Raw genomic sequence first — 24,994 nt, 5'->3', positions numbered from 1 at the left:
AAGAATTTTCTTAGATACAGTTAAATGCCTAAAGAGTCAGGAAATCACAATTTATTAACATTACATATAGCAGCCTCTCAGACCCGAACTTGTTTAACTCATTTTAAGGACAAATAAAAAATCAGATATTCACTGAGACTTGAAAATGCCCTCATCTTTGCCCCCAATTTTATCGCTTGTACTAGAAACACATTTTAGGGTGACCTGAAGACACTCATTTCCATAGTGGTTTATTAGGACTCCTCCCTCACCCAAAAAGTTTATTCAGCAGCGGTGGTTTCAACCCGAACTTGCCACTGTTCTGAAATGACAAAAGCTTGTTTCCAATTATCAGTGTAAAGTTTGATAATCCTAACCACAGATTAATCTCTGCACTAAATGACCTAAATGGAGTTTTGTTCTCGAGTGGCCTATACTACCCCTACTGCTCCCTTTGAAAAAAATTCTAGGGTCATAAGCCAACACCCCCACCCCCACCCAAAAATATATTTACAAATTTCCCTCTCTGATAATCTGCCAATTTAGCTTTATGAAACATTTTGAACTGTTCACGAACTTAACCTCATTTACGGTCATCTAAATTGCAACATTTCATTCAAATAGATGTTTGTTCACTCCCCTTTCCTGACTTACTTAAAACCTCAATCTCATTTTCCAAACCTTCAGAGGAAGACTGAGAGAATGGAAGAACAGTGCATGGTGGGGCATGGAAATTACAATTTAAGTGCACTAGCATGTGTATGACCACAGAGTATTTTTATCATCGAATTACATGAAGACCAACATTTATTTAACACATATCCCCACCATGTGCTTGCACTAGAGATCTTGGGGAATTTGTTTTTACCATTGGCTACTTTGAAATGTATGGGTAATTAAAAGAAATCTCTAAAGATTCCAAGTGTCTATTTAAAAGCTGTTAAATGAAGAACGATAAAGGACACCCACAATAATTCTTGGACTCCTGGAGATCCTAAGACATGCTACAAAAATAGGTCTTTATTCTTAGGAAAATATAGTCAGAGCTAGCTTCCTTATGCTATACATAAAATCTTAACATCAGAGGCAGTACAGATAGTACAGATAGTTTTTGAACTGATCTTCAAACAAGCACAAACTCACTACGTTGAAAAGAACAGGTAATTTGAGGTTTTTGGCAAAAGACAGTACTTCACACATCTAATCCAAATCAAAGAGCCTGCAGACAGTTTTCAGGGAGATGAAAGGAATGAAATAAATATAAATTCTATGGATAAATAAATGTAAGAGACAATTTAAATAAGCTAAAGAACTATTACTTTTTAAATAAAATTAGTCAGTACAAGCTTTTGTTTCTCAATGCCAGACTTCTAAGTGTTTATCAGACTACTGTTAATATCATTAAAAACCTAATCTTGAACCAGAGCATTAGTTATAATACTGTTTTGCATTTGTAAAAAAGATCTGTTTTTTCCAAACTAAATACTTCTGGTCCTGAAAAATATTTTAGGTATATTACTGAAGGCAGACTGTGGTACTAATAGAACTTGTATTATAAGTACTTTAAAAAGTGACAGACCAAAAAGTCCATCTACTAATTTGCCCACAGTTAAAAATATCTTTGTAACATTGGTTTGTAATTAGCATTTTAAAAAAGTAGTGGCATGCCCTATGGAGTGGTATGATTACTGAGTAATACTATACATCATCCCAAGTATGTTCATTTTATGTATTACTTAAGTTCATTCATTTTATAACCGCCACTGAATTCCTATGTTCAAATAAAAATTTTATATACATCACTGGGGAGAAAATGGTCATGGTGGGTATTCTTGAAATTGTAGAAACCAGAATAATTTACTCTATCTCCCTCTCCTAATATCAAATCCTTCTTTTTATTTCTCCCCTTAAAATACAGACTACATGTCATACTTAATAACAAGGTCATCTTTTACTGTTCCTGATCAACAGTGACTTTTGACTTAGCAGTCAAAAAAGCTACTCTGAATGTGACAATTCTGCCAAACTAGCCTGATATTAAGTCTTTTCAAATATCTTATATACAAGTGAATACCCCAAATCACCCCATCAATCCATTTCTTTCTTCATATTTTATCATGAGGAAAATACTTGTTTTGTTAAATCAGACTTGCAGTAATCAGTGAATTTCTCATGTTAACTGCCATCATGAATGTGCAACCGCTTTTTGTGCTCAATTCCTCCTTCATTTCTAACATCTGATTCAGTTGCAATGACTGAAAATCTTCCATAAAAAGAATATATTCAACACAATTTTCTCACAAAGCAACTTTCTGAAAACTGACTAAATTGATGATCACTTTTGTGTGCCAAGTAGTCTGCAGAAACAAAATCTTGTGTCTGTTTTGGTTAAGTAACTCAAGTTTTCTTTTTTAACAATCAGAATGCTTTAAAGATACATTTTTCACCCCAAGGAAGGGACTTGACTCTTGGATTTAAGACCCATTCCTTGACAATATATACAAAATTTCTTTTAACTTGTCATCTGTCCATTCTTTGAAGCTGTCAAAGCCAAGAACCCATAAACAAATCACAAATAGCAATAACCTACATTAGTTAACATTCCCCTTTTAACATGTTGACATTTTTACTAAAGGATTAGTTATTTTTGCATTTCCATTTCTCATATCCCATGACATTCCATATAAATTGCATTATTGCTTTATAGGCCACACAACATTCAAAAGTATGTTTATATGCATTGCCTGTTTTCCTTGATTTCTGATTAAGAGTTTGATAATGATTTTACTACAGAAATTTAAGTTTGAAAATACCAGTTAGTATTTCTTCTCAGAACTTAATTGTTCACATCACTAATCACTACATGCATATTTAGCTCTGATTATATTGCTCAAAAACTGCACCCATTATCAGAACAGTGCAAATGATATTTAATTTTAAAATTATAATGGCTTGAATTCAAAGTTATTCAAATGAACACTGTCAAGTAATTTCACTTGAGTGTGTATATATTTCATCACCATTGTTTACATTACCCATCAATTGTTCACAATTTCTTTGTTTTCCCTCCCAAATCCCCAAATTAAGAATGCCAAATAAGTCTTAGAAACCCACAGCTTCATTATTTTAATGTTTTAAGAACACATTTGTGAACTCACAAAAATGTTCATCTTTCAACTTTGACAATGCAGTTCTTACTTAAGCCAAACAAACCCGTCCTAAAACCCCAACTAATAATTCTGAGAATTAACTTAAAACACCTTGACAGTGTCCCTTAAAAAGGGTATGACAGTAAAGTGCCAATAGGCATGGCAATGACCTCTTTGATGGGATCATTTTATTCCTTGAAACTGGGAAATGCCAGCACCAAGGATTACACTGAGATTCAATTTTGCTGAAGGCTACATTGAGTTTACCCACTTTCCACAACCTATTATACTCATTATATGTCAAAATGAAATGTAAATGTTTTGTGTAGCCCTCAAACTTACACTAAGATTTCAGAGAGGTGTACTTTAAAAAAGCACGGGGTAATATATAAAATCAGTGGCAGAAAGTTTCATTAAGCACCAGGAACTAATTTTTGTCACCCCATACTCATTTTGTAGGTAAGTTTCAATAACCGGCAAGGCACATTTACATATATTCCAATGAATACTTATTGACAAATTTTAAATTACACTCTATATCCCAGCTATCCCAGTAACTGACATACAACATACTAAAATGGTTTATTAAGATAACATAAAAAACCAATTCATGTGAAACATACAGGCTATTGGCAACCACTACCCTAAAATTATGTAAGTACAAATAAACATACTGAAATGTGTGAAATTCTAAGTTTTTAAACCAGAATATTTCTATACTAACACACATTTATATTAATGACACATAAAAAAAATAAAAACTTTATTACAAAAATAAGTTACACTCGCCTCCAGCTTACAGTATAAAACAATTTTATTTGCAGGAATGCAAAATGATTGTTTGCCATGAGCATTTTGAACATATGACATGTCTAATTTTCTTGTTAAATTTGCATTTACTGGGGAAACTGGTGTGTATAAAACCTTAAGTATAATAAGCTCTGATCTTCATTGTGGTGCCTATTGGGTATGTGATATAACTGCAGTATCCCTTTGGGGAAGGGGAAAAGGGATTTCTTTGTACCAAGTCCTAATTAAACTATAATTTCACTTTTGACTTTTAAGCTATCAATTTTGGACTTGGCAAAAAAATTTGAGGGTGATTCAATAGAGGATGCTTCACCACTGAACACTCACTGCCATCAAGGTGCTTTAGAAAATTAAAAACATAGCACAAATGATTGTACTCTATTCTACAAGTTATCATGACCTGCATAAGAAATGGAAAGCTGACTCACATGTTTGCAGTGATCAGCAATAAGAAATGCACTAATGAAACATACCTTTTACCTAAAAAGCTAAACTACAGTCATATACTAATCTCTATGATTTATGAAAAAAAAACTTCAAAATATCCAAATGTCAGGCTTTGCTGTACAACTGTCAGTTTTAGTCTGACTTTATTTTATAAAGGGACACTGCAGTATTTAGTACAAGTTCGGATGCACTTTTTTTTTGAACATCTGATGTCTTACAAAAGTAACATCTTGCTAAACTATTATACATCCAAATAACTACAATATCTGAAGAAGCAAGGCTGCTTTTTCAGCCACAAAATACGACAAAAGCAAGGCCTGTTATGATGGTCATGAGGAAGTCTTACAAGCCTCTGAAACTAAAGGCAATTAAGAATGTTACATTTGGTATATTAAAATCTTACCCTCATATCATTTAACAAGCCTTGCTTTTATCTACAAAGATTTTTCTATGTACAGTACAGACAGGGTATAGTTCAATCCTCTGCTACTGAGGTAGTTAACCAACCCTTTAAAAAAGGTTCTGAAAAGAACCACTATCTGGAATGCCTGACTAACCAGCTCTGATGATTACACCTGAAACTGCATATCTGAACACAATTCAAAAGTGATTACTATAAAAAAGATATAGACAATCATGATTAACCTTGGTGAGCAGAAATAAAATGAAAGGATACCAACAATGGTATTCATCTATATACCACTGCAATAAAATTTAAATGCACAAATTCAAGAGAATATTTCAGAAAACCACTGCTGGGATCCTTAATTTAAAAAAACCAGGGGAAAAATCTACTTAGAGCAGATTTTTTAAAGAGAAGAACTTTATTCTTTATTAAGATACCATGCTAGAAGTTATGAAGAATTTCTGTTGGAACACATTTGGAAAATAGAGTAGCTTTTAGTTTAATAACTTGCACTGCAGAGAAAATTGTTAAAGAAATTCATATCAAAGTCCAAGTATTAGTTCAATGTCCTGTATCTGATTCCATGATCTTCACAGGAAGGTCTTCTGCAATAGAATATGCTCCTATACAGCCGAGATATTTAAGGTTGCTTGATTTCCTTACCATTACTCCACTGCAAGCTTCTGGTGTAATCCCACATAGCAAGTCAGTCTTCATTGTAACAGGTCAGGACCGGCCTCGACCCCTTTTCCCTGCTAGCCAGGTAACAAAAGGAATCAGTTAGATAAATCATTTTTTAAGTTTATAATGTGTACATACAAAATGATAACGTTAAAAAATCAAATAGAAGCTTTAACGAAGTTATTTCTAATATAAAGTCTAACCAAAGAGTTTCCTTTAATAACTGTTAACTTCTTTTTGCTTTTCACTTGTTTTGAGCTGAGTTTTTTGGTTTGCACTCTTGTGCCCTTTGGGGGAAGTACTGGATTGAGGTTTAAAAACCCCATTTTATTCACAACTGATTTTATTTAAAAAATAAAAATAAAAACAAACAAATAATACCTAACAGAAGTTACACTTTAAGGCAGCAATTTTCAACTGGTATGCCACAAGAATTTTTCAAGCATGCAATACCTGACTATTCAGGGGCACTGACTTTTCCCTTTGTCAAATAAAAAAACAGCAATAGCCAACACAACAATAGCTGTCCAGTGTGAATAATCAAATTTACACCTATTTGTCAGACTGGCAAAATATGTATTTTTGGTATGCTGCAGAATTTCAGTAATTAGCTTGTGTGCCATGAGATGAAAAAAGTTGAAAATCACTGCCTTAAGGCATTGCTCCCATTAACTTTCAGGCAATGCCTGTTTTTTGAGACATGAAATAATCATAAAATATGCAAACATCTGATTTGTGACTTTGACATCTGAAATTCTGATAAACATTTTTTTAACAAGCATTTTCTTTCACATTATATATTTTTTACATGTAGCCTGTCAGGTGTAAATTTTTAAATTTAGGGATGGAGATTCAGAAGTAGAGAATGGCTTTTGAATGTTTTCATTGTTGACAAAATCTACCCCCCAAAATTCTATTATTTAGATGGTCATTATTGTCCCATCAATACCTCTGAATAGACCCTATGGTTCAAAACAAGATAAATATGCAAATGATTGCAAAATCCAAACTATAAGATCTTTAATACAAACCAATCTGGAAGCAAATTTTATCTTTTAGATATACATTAGCTTACCCGAAACTTACAAAGCTTTTTCCCTTTTAATTAGGAAAGCATGATGATATGCACAGATTACCCAGACCTATTCCCAATGTTTTTACACTAGCATACTTTGCTGCTTTCTAGCCCCATGATGTGCAAAATACTCAAAGAGGGTAATATATTCAAACTGAGTTTTACGTCAAGGTAGGATAGCCCTTAGGCAACTCAAAGTGATTTGTCAGTGTGACTTGGGACCCTTTGAGACTACCTGCACTTGTCCTTGGTTTATTGTTTTATCCATGATGATTATAATCTCTAATATACTTACCAACTTAAACTTACTACATAATACTACTTATTTATTTTTTGATGGGAACATGAAGTATGTTGCAAAATAGCACTTTAAACCAGAAGCAGAAAACTGCAATAAATCAGTGTTGTGTAATGTGCAGACATATTCCACACAGATTAACAAGGCACAAAACCCTTTAATTGGCCTTGACAAGCTATACAATTTGAACCTAATTTGCAAGAAATTTTGTGAAAAACGAATTGTAAACACAATTTTAGTAAGTATACATTTAAGTGTGAATTTTTTATTGAAATAAACAACAGCATAAAGAATACAAGTAGCCAAAAAGGTTCTGAAAAACCAAATTAGGTCAAAGATCTAAATTAAAAATAGCAGTTGTGTTTCAATTTACCTTATTCTAGCAATTTAAGTTGGTAACATACAAATAGTTATTCTGATACAAGATATTAAAGACATACTCAGTTTTAATCAACTACCTCTCAAGAAACCAAATCTAAACACTACTGGAAACATTGTATACACTACAGCCAAATGGACTTGAGCCAAATTTTCTCAAGCACAAATGCAAACTCATTTTCTATTTTTCAATATCTAAAGAATACCTTTATTGAAAAAAATTTTAAATAAAAATAAAATCAGTTCGCCAGAAGCAGAAGTGTGGCTTTGTTCATGTCCAAGCGGATTGTTAAAATATATACATAAAGGGAAATCTTGCCAGATGTCACAAATTATAGCGGCACCCATTCAGATTTAGGGCCAGTTTCTGATCAACCTACCAGTCTCCAATTTTACAGAGGCCTACTGTTTCTACTTCCACTGTTGCCCAAAAGTATCCTGATAAAACTCCTGGTTTTCAGATTTGTACCCATAGTTACCAGAATGATCACCACCTTGGAGCGGTTGCTGAGCAATGGGTTGGGAGCCCCAGTTCTGATTATTGGTCTGGCGCCGCTTGGAATCTGGCTGGTTGTACCCATCAGCTTTGCGCTTTCCTCCTACATTTCCACCGCGGCCACCCCTCGCACCACGTACCCCGCGGCCTCTTTGCTGTTGGGCACCTCCTCTCGCACCACGAACGCCTCTTGCTGATCCAGGACCTCCTCTCTGTGAATAACCGGCTCTACCACGGGGTGGAGCAGCCCCACGACCTCTGGATGGAGCAGCACCCCTTGCTCCTCTACCACCCCTTCCTCTAGCTCCAACTTGAAAATCTTCGTAACCATAGTATGGATCTTCATATCCACCACGATAGTTATGGTAATCATAGCCATAATAATCATAATAATCTTCATATCCATAATAATCTGGAGGATATCCATAACCACCTCTACCTCCACGCCCTCGACCTCTTGTTGGAGGTGGCATATGAGGTGGACCATAATAGTAGTAATCGTCATACCTATTAAAAAAAGAGAAAGATTAGACTTTAAATAAAATAGTAAGGGAGTTGGTAAGTAGGCACTTAACCATTCATAACAATCTAAAAAGGGTTTGTTGCACATCATTCACATAACTTTAAAATAAAATTATTTGCACTGGGTTAATGGCCATAATAATGATCAGAGGACCAGGATTACAACATACCAACAGACATCCCAAAATTATCACAAGTCGCTATAAATGTTATTATTCATGATTCACAGTATCAAACACAAAATCCATCACAGAATCTTTATAAATTGTTATGCTGTTAAGTCACTATGAATTACACTTCCTCTAATATTCCATTCTTATATATCCAAAGACTATTTATTACATAATCAAAATAAAGCAAGCAATTGGCAAAATACTGTTAGCAAAGTTTACTACGGTAAGGTGGCATAAAGACTCTACAAATTCCTCTATTTCTACAAGAAATCATGCTATTATGTAGAATATTAAAAGCAACATACGCTACTCTCCCAAACACAACTACAGTGCTATAGAACAAAAGTGGCAATATACATAAAAAGAATCGATGGTAAACACTTCCTAAAGAACTCTACATTGTACTCTAAGTGGTATTTCCACTGTGAACATAAAACATAAAAAAATGTTGACTCAAAGCCCTGGCTGGTGTAGCTCAGTGGATTGAGCACAGGCCTGCGAACCAGAGGATTGAGGTTCGATTCCCAGTCGGGGCACATTCCTGGGTTGCAAGCCGGTTCCCTGCAGGCCAGTTCCCAGCAGGGGATGCACTAAAGGCAACCGTACATTGATATTTCTCTCCCTCTCTCCTTCTCCTCTAAAGATAAATAAATAAAAATACATTTTAAAAAAATGTTGACTGAGCACTAAAAATCCCACTTAAAATAGGCTCTGATGCCCTTTCAAAAAAATAAAATCTCTGTAACTAGATTTTGAGTTATCACTATTGCTTAATATTAATGCCAAATGATATGCAGCTATGAGAGGAAAAATACAAAAGTAAAATACCAACTCTGTAAATTTCAGTTTCAAAAGGTTATGGAAGAGAAAATATAAAAATCATCACATGCTTTAGAGGTACTGTCTAAAAGGACCAAATATCCTTAATATTCCAATTCATGTTCCCTAGTAGAAAAGCATAATTTTGCATAGTTCCTTATCCCTCAAAAAACATTTACCATTTTTATTTGAACCCATGATAATACCAAAAACTACATAAAAATACTTCCTATGAGAATAATTTACTCCTGATTGTGTTTATTCAGCATGTATTTTACACTCAATTTCATAAAGGCCCTGTTCCAACTGACCAAAAAAAATCCTCTCGTTCCTTTTTTGGTGCTGTGCTGGTTGTCTGAATAATTGATAGATTATCTTTTTCTGTCTCACAAACTCATTATAATGTTATCGTTACATCCAACAGATAGATTAAGCTCAACGTCATAACTAGCTGTGCAGTTGCAGAGTATTTAGTTTTTTTTTGTTTTCAGCATGTAGTAATAATGAATGTATCTCTCAGATACACGCCACCTATGCGGTAATATTTTTTACCACAACCCCCTTAGGGTAAATAATACAATGACAGCATATGGTAATGCAGTAATTCGGAATTGTGGATAATGCTGCCTCCCAGGGGACATTTTGGTAAAGTCTAGAGACATTTTTAGTGGTCACAACTTGAGGGAGGTGCTACTGACATCTAGTGGGAAGAGGTCAGGGATGCTCTAAACATCCTATAGCGCAAAACAAAACAGCCCTCATAACCAAAAATTAGTGTACACAAAATGTTAATAACTGAGGAAGAGAGTAAGAAACCCTGGTATAGTGGATAAGAGTGAAAATCCTAGGGCCAGACTACCTTGGTTCAAATCCAATTTCACTACTTACTAGCTGTGTGGACTGACCTTAGGCAAGTTTACCTCTGTTCCTATTTCCTCATCTCAAATTGGGTAATAGAGGACTCAACTCAAAGGAACACAATGAGGAGTAAATAGAAATGTAGTTCAATTTAAAAAAAGAGAAAAATCAGTGAATCACTGCAGCAAGTTAAAGTACAAGTATCCATGCAACCAATCTTTTTTGACCTGTTCTCCTTTTCAAATATTAACAGACATACTGACATGCCCCATCTTTTATTATCACCTCCATCTATCAAGTCATAACTGTAACTGCTCTAATCATATATTATATAATCTCCCACACTTAGTCAACCACTACTCCAGTAAAGTACAATACAATAACTGTCTTCTGAAGGAGATGAGTATTTTCACTGCAAATAGTATACTAAGAGGTTTGAGATATACAGCAGTAGCTTCCCCTTCAAAACCTAGTTCTTTGTAGTCTTTTATACTACCCAAATATAAAGAACACTTTTCTTTAGTCATAGAACAAGCAGATAGATCACTTAGATAACAATAGTGTAAGGCATCTTACATAATTTAATCTGAAATCTCTTTAAAACTAAAGACTAAGGCCCAGAATTTCTCAATCTGCGTAACTGCACAACCAACTGCATAAACTAGAACTTAATTACTTCTCTAATTATGTAACAAATATAAGTAGAAGTCTCCCACCTCCTCTTTTGTACCCCACACAAGGCAATGGACAGAACACTGGCCTGATATAGTTAAGTGATTACTGTTCTTACTTCTGACAGCAATTACTACCTTTCCTTAGAAATCAATTGCCAATCCATATTTTAAAATTGCAGACTCCTTTCACACCTACCTCAGTTCCTTCACTATCTTAATGAGCAGATATTCCTTTATAGGTATGCTAAAAAGATCCGATTAGTACAAATTACAGTTTTCTTACCTCAATAACTGTTGTTTGCTTATTTAACCACACTCATTTCATTTTTCAAAACCCATGCATATGAAATCTTTGGGGTGGCCAAAGGCACTATCAGTCTTTCTGGTACAAAGGAAGCAAAGTTTATCATAATTGAAGATTTAATATTGCCTACCTCTGATAAAAGATTCTCTACCCTTAACAAAATGTATTATTAAGACTTTTGGTCAGCTAATACTTAAAACAAATATTTAGGAGCACATGCTGAAAATAAAGTAGGAAAGAACCTGGAATGATTTCCATTTATTATATAAATTTCAATTATTTAGAATTATGATTATCTTCACATTATGGTAACAGCAAGAGCTCAATAAACCTTTCTTGAGATTCTTGGCACTTCTCTGTGCCTCAAAGTTTTCAAGTCTTTAAAAGGTAAAGACATGTTACGGATTTATCAAGCTTTGAGCAACACCTGTTATTTACCAGTTAATCTATCGACATTAAAACTTACACAAGTTTCACTTACATTTGATTCTTTGCTGCTTGCCTCTGAGCTTTTCTTTCTTTCCTTTTCTGATCTGGTGGCTTAGCAAATACAATTTCAATATTTTCTCCCTCCAAGTCCTTGCCATTCATTTCTTCCATAGCCTTAAAAATTAATTATTGATAAATATAAGAGGAATTTAAACCAATTATGAATTAAGTTTTAAAAACATCATTTATCATCAATGTTGGAAAGATAAAACAGGTTAGATTTTTTTTAAAGACCTAGCTCTTCAACTAATTATGTTTTTGATTTAGTCAGGTATATAATTTGCTAAGGCCAATAAAGTTTAGTATGTATGAGTGAAGTATGAATTGATTACCTGACCTGAGTTTTCTTCAATTTTTAAAAAACATTCCGATTCTAGGATAACTAAAAATAATTAGCCCAGTCTTCGCTTATGGAGCTCAGTTGGTTGGGTGTTGTCCTTGCAAAGCCAAAGGTCACCAGTTCGATTCTGAGTTAGGCTACACACTGAGGTTTCAGGTCTGGTCCCCAGTTAGGGACATATGAAAGGATCGGTCTCTCCCTCTCTTTCTCCCTCCCTTCCCCTCTTTCTAAAAATAAATAAAAATCTTTCTAAAAAGTTAATAAATAAGCATCCACTTTTGATGCTTATAATTCCCTCAGTTATTTACCTTAACAGCACCATCTCGTTCATCAAAATGAATGAAAGCATAATCTTTTAGTTTCTTCACTCGTTCCAGTTTCCCAAACTGACTAAATGCCTTTTCTAAAATCTCTTCTGTTACAGTATTGGCAAGGTTGCGTACAAACAGCACTTTTACCTGAAATTTAAGAAGAAACAGAAACTCTGTATATTTCTAAAGGTTTCAATTTTCAAACCACCACCATCCCATCCTGCAAAGTTAACTTTAGTCACAACCCATCAGGAGAAAAAAAAAAAACTGTTTTCAACTCATTTGGGTAAATACCAAGGAATGCTGACAGGTGGATCTAATGAGCAAAAAACCTGAACAGATATCTCAATAAAAAAAATACACAGATGATAAATAGGAATATGATGAGATGCTCAACAGCATGTGATTAGGAAATCATGATAAACAGTGAGATACCACTACATACCTATTAGAATGGTCAAAATCCAAAACATTAACATCACCAAATGCTGCTGAGGATATGGAGCAACAAGAACATTGCTGGTAGGAATGCAAGATGGTATAGACAATTTGGAGAGCAGCTACTAACAAAACTATCCACATTATACTCCTTGTTATTTACACAAAAGAGCTGAAAATACTTACACACAAAAATGTGCATGTGTATGTGTACAGCAGCTTTACTCTTAATTGCCAAAACTTGGAAACAACCAAGATATCCTTTTGTAGGTGAATGGATAAACTGTGGTATACATCCAGACAATGGAATTATTATTTACTGTTAAATGAGCTATCAAGCCATGAAAGACATGAAAGAAACGAAAGAAACAAATGCATATAACTTTAAAAAGCTACATACTTTATGATTCTAACTATCCAACTATGTGACACTTGGGAAAAGGCAAAACTATGGACAGTAAAAATACCAATAATTGCCAGGGGTTAGAAGAGAGGGACCGGTGAACAGGCAAATCAAGATTTTTAAGGCAGCAAAACTATTCTGTATGATAATGTAACAGTAAATACATGTCACAAATTGGTCAAACTCAGAATATATACCATCAAGAATGAATCCCAATGTAAACTACCAACTTTGAGTTACACTGTGTCAATACAGGTTCACTGATTGTAACAAATGTATAAATCTGATGTAAATGTTGATTGATAGTGGGGGGAGGCCACTCATTGTGGGCCAGGGATATATGGTAACTCTGTACCTTCTGCTCAAAAAAAAACCCCATGCCTAATAGTTATTAAATAATTATTTTGCAACTAAAACAGATGGCTATTTACTAACAATGTAAATACCACCCCCTCTGAAATAGCTGTTGAAAATTTAAGTTAATGCTGGTGGTCAAAACTAATTAGGACCAGCTTTTTAAAATCTCAGCTAAAGGGAGAGTGTTCAAAACATTAAGATAAATTCTTTCAATCCTGGAAACTCCTCGAAAATACAATTATAAAATGTAATCTTTTTGACTAAGGAACATTATCACTTGTTCCCAGAATACTTATAAAGCATTCACATTTCTTTATCTAAAGTGTTAACCCATAAGAGTTTAAAAGGCCAGAGGAAAAAAGAATCCTAAGCAGCTGTTCTGAAGACCATTTGTCCTGCCCCTGGCTGATGTGGCTCAGTGGATTGAGCACTGGCCCACAAACCAAAAAGTCACCAGTTTTGATTCTCTATCAGGGCACATGCCTGGGTTGCAGGCCAGATCCCCATTGGGGGCTTTGCAAGAGGCCAAGTATTTCATTCATGCTTTCTCTCATACATCCTTGTTTCCTTCCCCTCTCTTTCTCCCTCACTTCCCCTCCTCTCTAAAAATACATTTAAAAAACATTATCCTAAAAAAAGCTACCATGTCAACACTGGCATTTCACTCATCTCTTGATTTAAGTGAACTTAATTGTGCTTTCTAGCCTATAACCATTAAAGGAGATTCTTAAAGGACAAAGGGTAAAATAACCACAAACTGCATTACTAAGTATTGACTCGAGATGTTTGTTCTCATAGAATGTCTCAACTGACTGCTGAAGCAGGTAACTAATAATAGATAAACCTTGTAACTGCAGCAGCTCTGCTGAGGCCAGTACATTCACTATTTTTAGAAGTAGGACTTTTAACACAAAAATCACCCAAGCTAATAGCACCATTCTCAAAAACTCAAAAGAGATTGCTCTAGGAATCCATACAAAAATGAAGTAAACCATTTCCACAGCATGTAGGGTAATTACTTTATCATGAATATGACAGCTACACCATTATGGCCAGGTTTCCTCAAATAAATTCTACAGTCATTTTTCATGCTCTAGTGTGTGCAACAGTATTCCATGGTACCGTGTCTGGTATTGTGGCCTTAATAAAGAACACTTTTCACTTTCAAAAATATGGTTTAAAAAAAGTACATAATAGTTTTATAAGTCCCCCCCATCCTCAAAACCTCCCCCTTCCCCTATCAACTGCTTAAATAAAATTTTAACTTGACTGCCATTACCTTTGCCATAACCTCAGGATCAGGATCTTCTATAGGATCAGCCCATTCAACAGTTCCAACATTTCCCCAGACCTTGACTTTACCACTCATTAACCTACGCCTTGCCTGAGCAGCTGTTTTATGATCTTCATATTCAAGAAAGCAAAAACCTCTGTTTTTTTTCTTGTCATCTGGTTGGTGGTATAAAATGACGTCTGTAAGACCCTCTGAAAGTAAGCAACCATTCCAGAAAAATTAGATAAAATAACAAGAACAAGTAGATCAAAGGACTGATTTTTCTAATACTTAAACATCAACATAAAAAAATAATCGCTTATCTTTACGGGGGACTCCACAGATAATTTACCTTTCCAAAGCACTTTCAAACATTCCCAACACAGAAAAAAAAAAACCCCACACATTCTTTTAAATTATATCTAAGGACAATCTTGCTTCCATTAATGAGAGGCATAAAATCTTTACATAGGTGCTTCAGTAAAATGGCAGTATAGATCAGATATGGTTAGAAATTTTTCTTGTGCAAGTGAACACTAAAAACTTTTTAAATACTTTTCTAGCCTCAGATATTGATTAGCTTTATTTAAAATGAAATAGAACATACTAGTTATTATATAATAATTATTTCAAAAGTTCCTTGAGACTAGTAACAAGGTGATCTGTTAAAATATTCTAGGTAGACAAAATTTTTTAAAAAATAAAAGCAGTCTGTCATTCCAAAACTGTTATCAAATGCTTTACAGTTCAAAGAAATTGTACCATATTGACAATGTGGAAAAAATCAAACCATTACACACACACACACATCAAACAATCCTACCAAGAGTGTCAACTACCACCTAGAAATGCATATGAACAAAGAAATACAATACTCCAAAACAAGGATGTACAATTCTGCAGAATGAATTCAAATCCCAGTTGCATTCCTTACTAACTACATTAACATTCAGCAGGTTATTTCCCCAAACCTTATTGTGCTGTTTTCCTTACCTCATATGGGTGTAGTGAGAATACAATGAGTCAATAAATGTAGCGTTTAAAACAGTGCTTGTCACATAGAAGTACGCAATTACCTTCAGTATTAAAAGTTGCACCTCCTTCCAAATAAATCCAACTTACCTGTTACTTTGCTAAATTCTTCAAGAATCTGTTCCTTGGTTTTACTCTTAGGGATAGAGCCCACAAAAAGCCTATTGTTGGCAACCGAGATGCAGACACCAATGTGTTTTCCAGAACGAATTTCATGATTATTATACTGAAAGGGGAAAATGTACACCATGTTTTCAAAATACTTACAATATCCTATCTTAAGTGCTTATTAGAGAGATATGCTCACCCCATACACAAATACAAAATCTTTTAAACAAATTAAAATTTTAACACTATGTTTCTCAAGAATTTATCCTTTCAAAAAGTCATCATGATGACACTATACAAGGAAATTGTAATCTGAGATAGATAGGAAGATTGTTTAGTGTGACAAAACACACTAAACAAGTTTATGAATTAAATTAGTGCAAAAAACTGTTAAAACTTTGAAACCTAGGAAACTTGTTTAACTAGGAATCAGGTCCACAGCAGCTTAAATTTTGATTCCAAAATGGTTGATTCCAAATACCTTAATTTCTACTTAAATCCATCCTGCCAACCATTTGTCTTCGTGCAAAGGAAACTGATACAAATACCAGCATCTAAATTTATTTTTGTTTCTCCTTAACCTGTTATACAAAGTTGCAATAAGAATTTTCTAATTCAAATACTTAATTCTAAAAGGGAGAATCTTGTTTGTAATCTTGTCTGAATCCCTCTACTCCCCCCCCCATTTAAATTTCATTAAGCCTGCATAAAGTTGGAGAAAAACAAGTAAAGATTATAGTAAAAGTGTAACTATAAAATTACAGTAAAAAAATATATTCTTCAAGTAACCATATCCCATATGCCAGAAGCAAAACCCAATCTGTCAAAGTGACAAATCTACCAATCAGTTATTATTTACAAACCAAAGTTCAAAACTATTCAGGTATCTGGAAAAGTAGATTATCTATATTACACAGTTAAAACCACTTCAAAATTTCAAGGTAGTAGTAATATGGGTGGCAGCAGCAGCAATACTTGATTAATCCCCTCCAAACCTGGCCTAAAAAAATCTGCCTTAAATGTACACACAAGTGAAGCTATACAAACTAAAGAATCATCATGAATTTTCATACAACTTACAGACCAGCCTTGTGGCAAAAGCTGGTGAAAGTAAAACTGCCCTTCTCTCTCTATTATTCCCATAACAAGAACATAAGAAAACATACACTGTCAGAAGACTGATCTCTCCCTGTCTCCTTCTCCATCTCCAGATATTCAAAATTGTACATAAAGATCAAACACCCTTCCTCCAGTTCAGAACAGCTGTACTTCCTATCCCACCTACTCAGTTCACTCTACCCAAGTGTCTGGTCACTATACCCCTAGGATTCTCTACTGTTTACGTTATACCCCAGAAGCTTTTTTTTTTTAATGACCATAATTTTTGCCTATTGGAAAAAAATCTCAATGGCTTCCCATCACCAAAAAGATAAAGTTCAAATACTTGTACATTATATAAGTCCATCTTAAAATCTTTTCCTCCACAACACTATAATCTTAGCTATTTACATGATTTCTCAAACAGCTGTCATACTGCTAAGCCTCTGAATAAAATGTTTTCCCTGAAACTTTCACCATCCAAAACCTACATACTTGTGGACTGGAGCTCAACCATCTATAATGTAATACTCTACAATCCCTAAATCCTGTAAGAGTCAACAATAACACCCTTTTATGTTAACACAGACCAACAGTTCTCAACTGGAGGAATTTTGTTCCCCAAGGGACATTTGACAATGTCTACAGACTTTTTTGTTTGTCAACTAGGGGTGGGAGGCTTGTTGCTGGTATTTAGTAGGTAGATAAAGGCCAGAAATGTTACTAAACATACTGCAATTCATGGGATAGCCCAGCATAACAAATAATTATCCATTCTACAGGGTTGAAAAATCATGCCATAGACTGTTGTCATAGCATTTATATTCTAATTAGACAAAAAACCTCTTAAAATTAGAAATATGTAGGTTACCTGCAAATACTAGAGCTATATGGCTGAACCCATCATGCAAGAGATTATAAACAAGTAGACTACAATATACTATTTCACAAATAAGTTAACCAAATACAATCATTTTAAAATATGTACATTCCCTAAATTTTTATGATATAGCATCAAATAGATTACTGACAAATTATTGGCTTTCAATTTGGTCATTTATTCTACAGGAGCTAACAAAAACATTAAATTATCAAAAAAAAAAGGATGGAAGGTAAAAATACAGTGTTTAAGGGAGAAAGAGGAGTTATTTTGAAGATGACAGGAATTTTGTATAACTTTCCCTTTTTTGTATTTTTATTCCCCAAAGGTTCTGAGAGTTTACTATAAAAAATACTTCTTAAAAAAAAACCTAAAGTTTTTATATTATTGGTTATACCATTTCCATCAGCATTAACAATGCTGCTTCAAAGAAGTAATGAATGCTCCCATTATTATCAATAAAAAGAGTTCTTCCCTTCTAACTCATTATCAGTAGCCTTGCTACAGTTAATCAAGACAGGGTAGGTAAGGCCCTGGCTGGTGTAGCTCAGTGGACTGAGTGCGGGCCTGTGACCCATACGATCGCGGTTCGATTCCCAGTCAGGGCACATGCCTGGGTTGCAGGCCGGTTCCCTGCAGGCCAGTTCCCAGCAGGGGATGCACAAAACGCAACCATACATTGATGCTTCTCTCCCTCTCTCCTTCCCCCCTTCCCCTCTAAAGATAAATAAATAAAGTCTTTAAAAAAAAAAAAAGACAGGGTAGGTAAAAAATGGTATATTTAGGATAGCTGTGTTCTCTGAATATGAGGATTTAACAGGATTATAAACTGTAACTCTTCATATTATTTTACTTAAAAAAACTTGAAATAATTATAACTAACCTACAGAAAGTAAACTGGCTCGCTAATGAAAAGACGTCATTAATAAAGTAGCAAAGACCACCCTCTGAGTATATTATTCAAATAAAAGTACCCAGAAATAAACACCTCTTTAAACAATGCCCCATCTCCCATACACAGATTAAGCATGCACTTTCATACACACATACCCGCTCAACTTTTCTCATTCCTTTTTTTTTTTTAAATCCTCACTTAAGGACATTTTTCATTGTTTTTAGAGAAAGAGGAGGGGAGAAACATTGATGTGAGAGAGAAATATTGACTGGTTGCCTCTCCACACCTGTACTGGAGATGGAACCCGCAACCTTTTAGTTACTGGATGTCCAACCGAGCCAAACCAGCCAGGACTCATTCATTATTTTTTAAGGCTAATCTTATCTTTAAAATTTTTTATTGTTCGATTGAGAGAGAAACATTTGATTTATTGTTCCATTTAGTTATACATTCATTGGTTGATTCTTGTATGTTTCCTGACCAAGGATCAAACATGCAAACTTGGTGTATGGAATGACCTTCTAAGCAACTGTGCAATGTGGCTGGACAAAACCAATCTTTCATTTTAAACTCAAAAATAAACTTCACATCTCAGCAGATGGGTGACAGTGAGTTAGATGGTAGAAGGGCATAACAAAAACTCTTTTGAACCTTACGAAAGGTTCTAATTTGCTGGTAAACCCTAATTCTCAAGTGTTAGTTTATCAGGGCACTATAATGGTTTCAAAGTTTTCAGAAAGTGAGATCTTGCCCTGACTGGTGTGGCTACAAATGGTAAGGTGCCCAATTTCTAGTCAGAGCACATGTGTTGAGTTGCAGGGCCAGGTCCCAGCTGGGGCTATGCAAGAGGCATCTGATCCATATTTCTCTCACATACCAATATTTCTCTCTTTCTCCCTCCCTTCCACTCTCTAAAAAGAAATAAATAAAATATTTTAAAAAAATGACTAGTATGGCAGAGTTGGTTGGGCATCATCCCACAAAGCAAGAGGTTGCTGGTTTGATTCCTGGTCAGGACATATGCCTGGGATGCAGGTCCCTGGTTGGGGACGTGTGAGAGGCAACCTATCAGTTTCCCTAGCACATGGATGTTTCTCTCTTTCTTCCTCCCTCTCCTCTAAAAATAAATGAATAAAATCTTGAAAAAAAAAAAGTTCCATAACTTTTCAGAGTCAGTACCACAATGAGGTGACTAAGTAAAATAAGGATAAATTTTGAACATTAACCAATGCAGTTTCAGTATTTCAAACACCGAAACAGGAGTTGTATAGTCTGAAAATTAATCTTCTAGACTCAAAATAGCAAGTCATTTTTTTCCTTCCCTCATAGCCAGTCACCAAATCCCCGGAAACCTAGCAATCTCAGATTTAGAATTCGATACAAAAGTGGTTAGTTACTCACTCCTCACTTTTCTTGTAGTGGCAAAGCCATTACCTGCCAAGCCTGCCCACTTTATTTTTAAACATTTAATTACAAAGTCTTCTGTACATTCAGCCAAAATTTACTTCCCTAAAAATTCTACAATAATTATATTTTCTACTCCGAAAGACAGCACTTCATTTATCTGCACACAATGCTCAAGACTAAATTGTTCTCTATATTCTTGGCTAATCATTCCTTCCCTGACATGGCAAACTAAACTGCCTCCTAGAGTGTCACTAAATAGTGACATACATACCATAATTTTGTACATGCAAACTGAGGAGTTTAATAAACTGAGACGATTACTAATCTTCCATTTCTAGACACCACACCTCTATAACATGATAACCTCAGCTTATTTGGCAACTACACCACACTGTTGACTCACACTATAGCTTGCATTTGATACTACATGTGTACAGGACTTGTCTTTTGTCCCCAGTCAATTCCATCTTGCTAGTGCAAATTAACTGTCCAACAAAATCTTTTCAGATCCTGATTTTGTCATCCAGGGTATTTATCACTCCATGCAAATTCAAGTAACCAAACATTTCGAGTAACCAATGAGGGCAGTCCAACTACACCCTCATTTAAATCACTAGTAAAAATTGCATTAGAACCTACAAAATACTACTGCCTATTATTTCTCCCTTCAAAATCTTCACCCTCACCCTCACTACTACTTCTTCTTCTTTTTTTTTTTTGCTGCCTCTCTCCTGGCCTTTGTTCTCTTTATCCAAACATCCTCCATCATTCTGCCATTTATATCATGCTACCCACACCAAGGCTCAACATTGTAACTGTATCACACAATTTAGCCCAGCAGTTATGACTAATGACTTCCACCACTAACTTTTTACACTTTTACTTTAATGAAAAAAACTTTAAGTTTTCTCCTATTTTCCATAAAACACACTGCTTCAACTAGAGTTATCACCTATTTCCTTCACAGTCCTGCTCAAACCTATCACAAAGCCTTCTCTAATAACCCTTACCCAAAGCAATCTATCCCAACATCCCTTTGTTACCCTTTGAACCATCTGCTTCTGCTTTAATTGTAATTAGCCGCACATGTCCTGGTAAATTCTAAAGTCAAGAACTGAATCAAACTACCCTGAATACCCATAGTAAAATATTTCTCATTAAACCCACTAAAAATCTGTAAGTTGCTACTAAAATATTTTGTAGGTCTAGCTTATTAGAGCTGCATTCTCCAAGACAGCTATACATGTTACACTGGTGCACACAAACACTTTGGTAAATAAAGCCATCAGCAGCCATAAAACCCATCATTTTTAATGTGCGAATAGATACCAACTATTCCAGTGTTTGTAACATGAGCCCTAATGGCATTTTCTGCAGGATACTTCCATTACACAGCAGTGGGCAAAAGTAGGATAAATTACCAGCCATCATTACCAAAAAAAAAAAAATTCATAGTAAGGATACAAAATAACAATAAAAAATACAAATAAGACAAATAAATAAACAAACAAGAATTAACTGTTTCACATACTATTAACCTACTTTTGCCTACCAGTGTATAGGACTATAATGCGCATTGCAACGCCAATGGCTCTAGGCTCCAATTCCAGCAACATATCACACAAATACATATACATGCTTGCCTGCCCTTCCCCCTGGTCTTTGTGACAATGCCAAACACTACATATACTTCCAAATATCCTACAGGGGGTAATGAGAAAAGCTTCACACACACACCCAATTACTCTACAAGAATCCCTTAACTAAAGGTAGCACAGAATAAACAACCGCAAATAACCAGAAAACTTCTCAATAGCACAATGACCCACAGCTAATATAAGAATATTATAAATTCTTGTCATAAGTAATGGGTTTATATGGCACTGGTCAGCCAGTCAGGTTACTTATTCAACACCCACTCTACATCAGCACTGTTCTATCTATTGTCAGGGATTACTGAGAAAACAGGACTTATATTCTGATTCTTGTCATGTAATGATGAGAGACAAATAACTTAAGTCAAGAAATAATTTTCAGAAGCATTCTATTTTAACCATGTTCAGAATACCATTATGAGGCAGCTGTGTGCTTGCTGCTCAAAGTCAGAAAAAGCCTTCTAAAACTTGACTGATTAGAAGGCCACAGCGTGGTAACTGGTTGAAGTGTTAGAAAACAACAGCAGAAGGCAGCCTTGAGATGGAAATGGTCATAGCTTATGTGGAGGGTAAAAAAGGCAAAGTATGAATAGAAGGGCAATGAAGAGTAAGAGCAGAGAGGTTAAAAAACTTAAGATATGGCCTCCTTTGGAAGCCGTTTATTAAAAGTTTTTAGCATGGGAATGTTGTGACCTAATTTATGTTGCTGAATGGTTAAGAGTGTAAAAGAAGCAATGGAGAGCAGCGAGACTAGCTAAGATTCTTCAAATGGTACCTTAAATGAGATGGTAAAAGTGGTTAGATGCCAAAAATATTCTGACAGTACAGACAGGACTATGAGCTCCTTTTACCACCACCTAAACTACTGCATAATTTTTAAAAATGAGGCTATCAGGTGACATAACTTGTACTGTTGGCTTGTTATGTCTAGTTAACAATAGGTACGCCTGAACAAAGCTGGTACCAAACTAAAGCAGTAGGACCTCGGGCAAGCCACCCAGCCTATTTACTTCTCCACAGCATAAAAATAATTCCACTATCTTGAAGAATGGGTTGAGGTCATATTAAAAAGTAAAAATGTAGCACCCAGCAGAGCTTCTATGCCTTAACAAGCACTTAAGTGGTAGCTTTATTCACCTTTAGAAATTTAGGTCTTGCTTTCCTAGCTAGATTGTCATCATTTAGTTATGAATTGTTTTTATCCCCCAAAATACAAGATAGATGTTGCCTGAAAATGGGGTCATTTAAAAAGTTTGTGGCTTCTTGGTGACTGCTTCTAACTTCATGCCTCTTCAGCTGTTAACATCAACTGACCCACTTTTAACAAGTAACACAGATGCAAATTTAAAATCTACAACAGTATTTAATCTATGGGGGGATCATTGCTGAATCATTAAAAAAAAAAACCCCAATACATAAACTACCTTAATCTAAGGTATTCTTCAAGACACTTAAAGTACAGAGAAGCAAAAGACAGTGCTTTAACCTTACCTGATCTATAAATAATGCAAAAAGGTTTTTTCTCAATCTGATTATCTACAACTAGAATGACAGTTCAATCATCTTATATAAAAACTCACCTTGGATAGAGTTGCAATTCAAGTGGACTATCATCATATAACATAACTAAAGGCAGTTTTCAAAATATGCTCCATTAAGGAATGTATTTAGGGGAGGGGTACTCATTTCCACAAATGAATACAAAGTAGCAAAACACATCCAAATCAACATGAGTTTTGCAATTTTGTAGAATAATTTCCTCAAAAATGTATTCCTCACTTTTACTGTTGGATTGAGGCAAATCTCCCAATTCAATTATCACCATAATCCTAGCCACAATAAAGCATCCTTTTTAAAAAAACCCATGATATCTTAAACCCCTCTCCAGGGAGGAGAGGGGTTTAAGAAGGATAAATGACAATAAAAAAAATACAATAAAAAATTTAAAACTAAAAAAGAAAAAAAGCAAGTATGTTCAATTCATCCCAGTGGATATATATATATCACTAACACTAAGAGTACCTTTTAAAATTTTTTAAATTTATTTTTAGAGAGAAGGGAAGGGAGGGAGAAAAAGAGAAATATGACCGTGTGATTGGTTGCCTCACATGCTCACAAATGGGACCTGGCCTGCAACCCAGGCATGTGCCCTAACTAGGAATCGAACAGGGAAGTTTTGGTTTGCAGGCCAGCACTCAATCCATTGAGCCACACCTGCCAGGGCAAAAGTACCTTTTAAAAGCACCAAACTAAAGTGCAAAACCTCCTATTCATCAGGAAGTAATTAAAGTAAGTATGCCACCAGATAAGGACTTAAATCACAAATCCGTGAAAAAATTTAGGGTAAGAGTTACTTCCCACACCTATCAAAATGGCTGTTTGGTTATCTAGGGAAAGTTTCTGCATTAGTTAAAAAACTTAACTATGTTAATAATTAGACTATACACTAAGCTTACAGCAATGCAATTTTGGACTATATTAGCTGTTAAATCAAGGCAACTGTGCAAACCAAAACATATTTCATGTGTTTTTACTGGTATTCAAAACCATGTTATAAATATCATCTTCCTCTAATGATGTCACGGGGGTGTCCAACCCGGGACCCAGGATGGCTATGAATGTGGCCCAAAACACAATCATAAATTTACTTAAAACCTTTTTTTTTTGCTCCTCAGTTTTCATTAGTGTTTGTGTATTTACTGTGTGGCCCACAAATGCCAACAGGTTGGACACTTCTGTCCCTAGTAGTTTCTGGACACTGTCTACAAACAAGTTGTAGTGAGGACCTACCATAGTGTATTGTGGTGGCAAGAATTAAGTAGCCAACACACATGTTGGTTTAATTATTCCTTTTAAAAATATTAATACAGCCTTGGCGGGGTGGCTCAGTTGTTTAACCGTTATCACATAAACCAAAAGGTTGTGGATTCAGTCCCCCCATCATGGTGCAGACAGAAGAAGCCATACAGGTTCCTCACATCCATGTTTTCTTTCTCTCTTCCTCCCTCCCTTTCTCTCACTCAAATCAATAAAACATGTTCTCTGGTGAGGATTTAAAAAAAATTGTTAATACAAAAATTACTTATAACAATAACTATACTTATTAAACGAAATTAAGACTTTACACAGTAACCTAGTAAATGAAATGGGTCTGACCTCACTAGCTAAATTCTGTACTGACTCTTTGGGGTTTTTTTTTTGTAGAGAAACTGACAAGGCAGTGAGGTGGTATCTCACTA

The 24,994-nt window shown here is 35.0% G+C and overlaps 1 protein-coding gene across 4 annotated transcripts in view; it reads right to left on the bottom strand.

Annotated features, from left to right (window-relative positions):
• Positions 1-979: 979 nt before the first annotated feature.
• The window catches only part of SYNCRIP (synaptotagmin binding cytoplasmic RNA interacting protein), a 31,265-nt gene continuing 7,250 nt past the window's right edge, over positions 980-24,994 (bottom strand). Inside the window, exons 7-12 of one of the 4 annotated variants that reach the window (XM_037143832.2) lie at positions 15,803-15,938; positions 14,687-14,892; positions 12,207-12,356; positions 11,551-11,672; positions 7,860-8,226; positions 980-5,546 (exon numbers count right to left, since the gene is read on the bottom strand). In XM_037143832.2, the coding sequence (XP_036999727.1) occupies positions 5,505-5,546; positions 7,860-8,226; positions 11,551-11,672; positions 12,207-12,356; positions 14,687-14,892; positions 15,803-15,938 (1,023 nt within the window). In that variant the 3' untranslated portion in view covers positions 980-5,504. Of the gene's footprint in view, positions 5,547-7,128; positions 8,227-11,550; positions 11,673-12,206; positions 12,357-14,686; positions 14,893-15,802; positions 15,939-24,994 lie in introns of those variants that run through there. The other 3 variants (XM_037143833.2, XM_037143834.2, XM_037143835.2) reach the window with 3 other exon arrangements.

This window comes from Artibeus jamaicensis, unplaced genomic scaffold (assembly GCF_021234435.1).
Source record: "Artibeus jamaicensis isolate MK-2021 breed Jamaican fruit bat unplaced genomic scaffold, CSHL_Jam_final contig_387, whole genome shotgun sequence".
NCBI lineage: Eukaryota > Metazoa > Chordata > Mammalia > Chiroptera > Phyllostomidae > Artibeus > Artibeus jamaicensis.
This window is presented reverse-complemented; position numbering and strand designations above follow the sequence as displayed.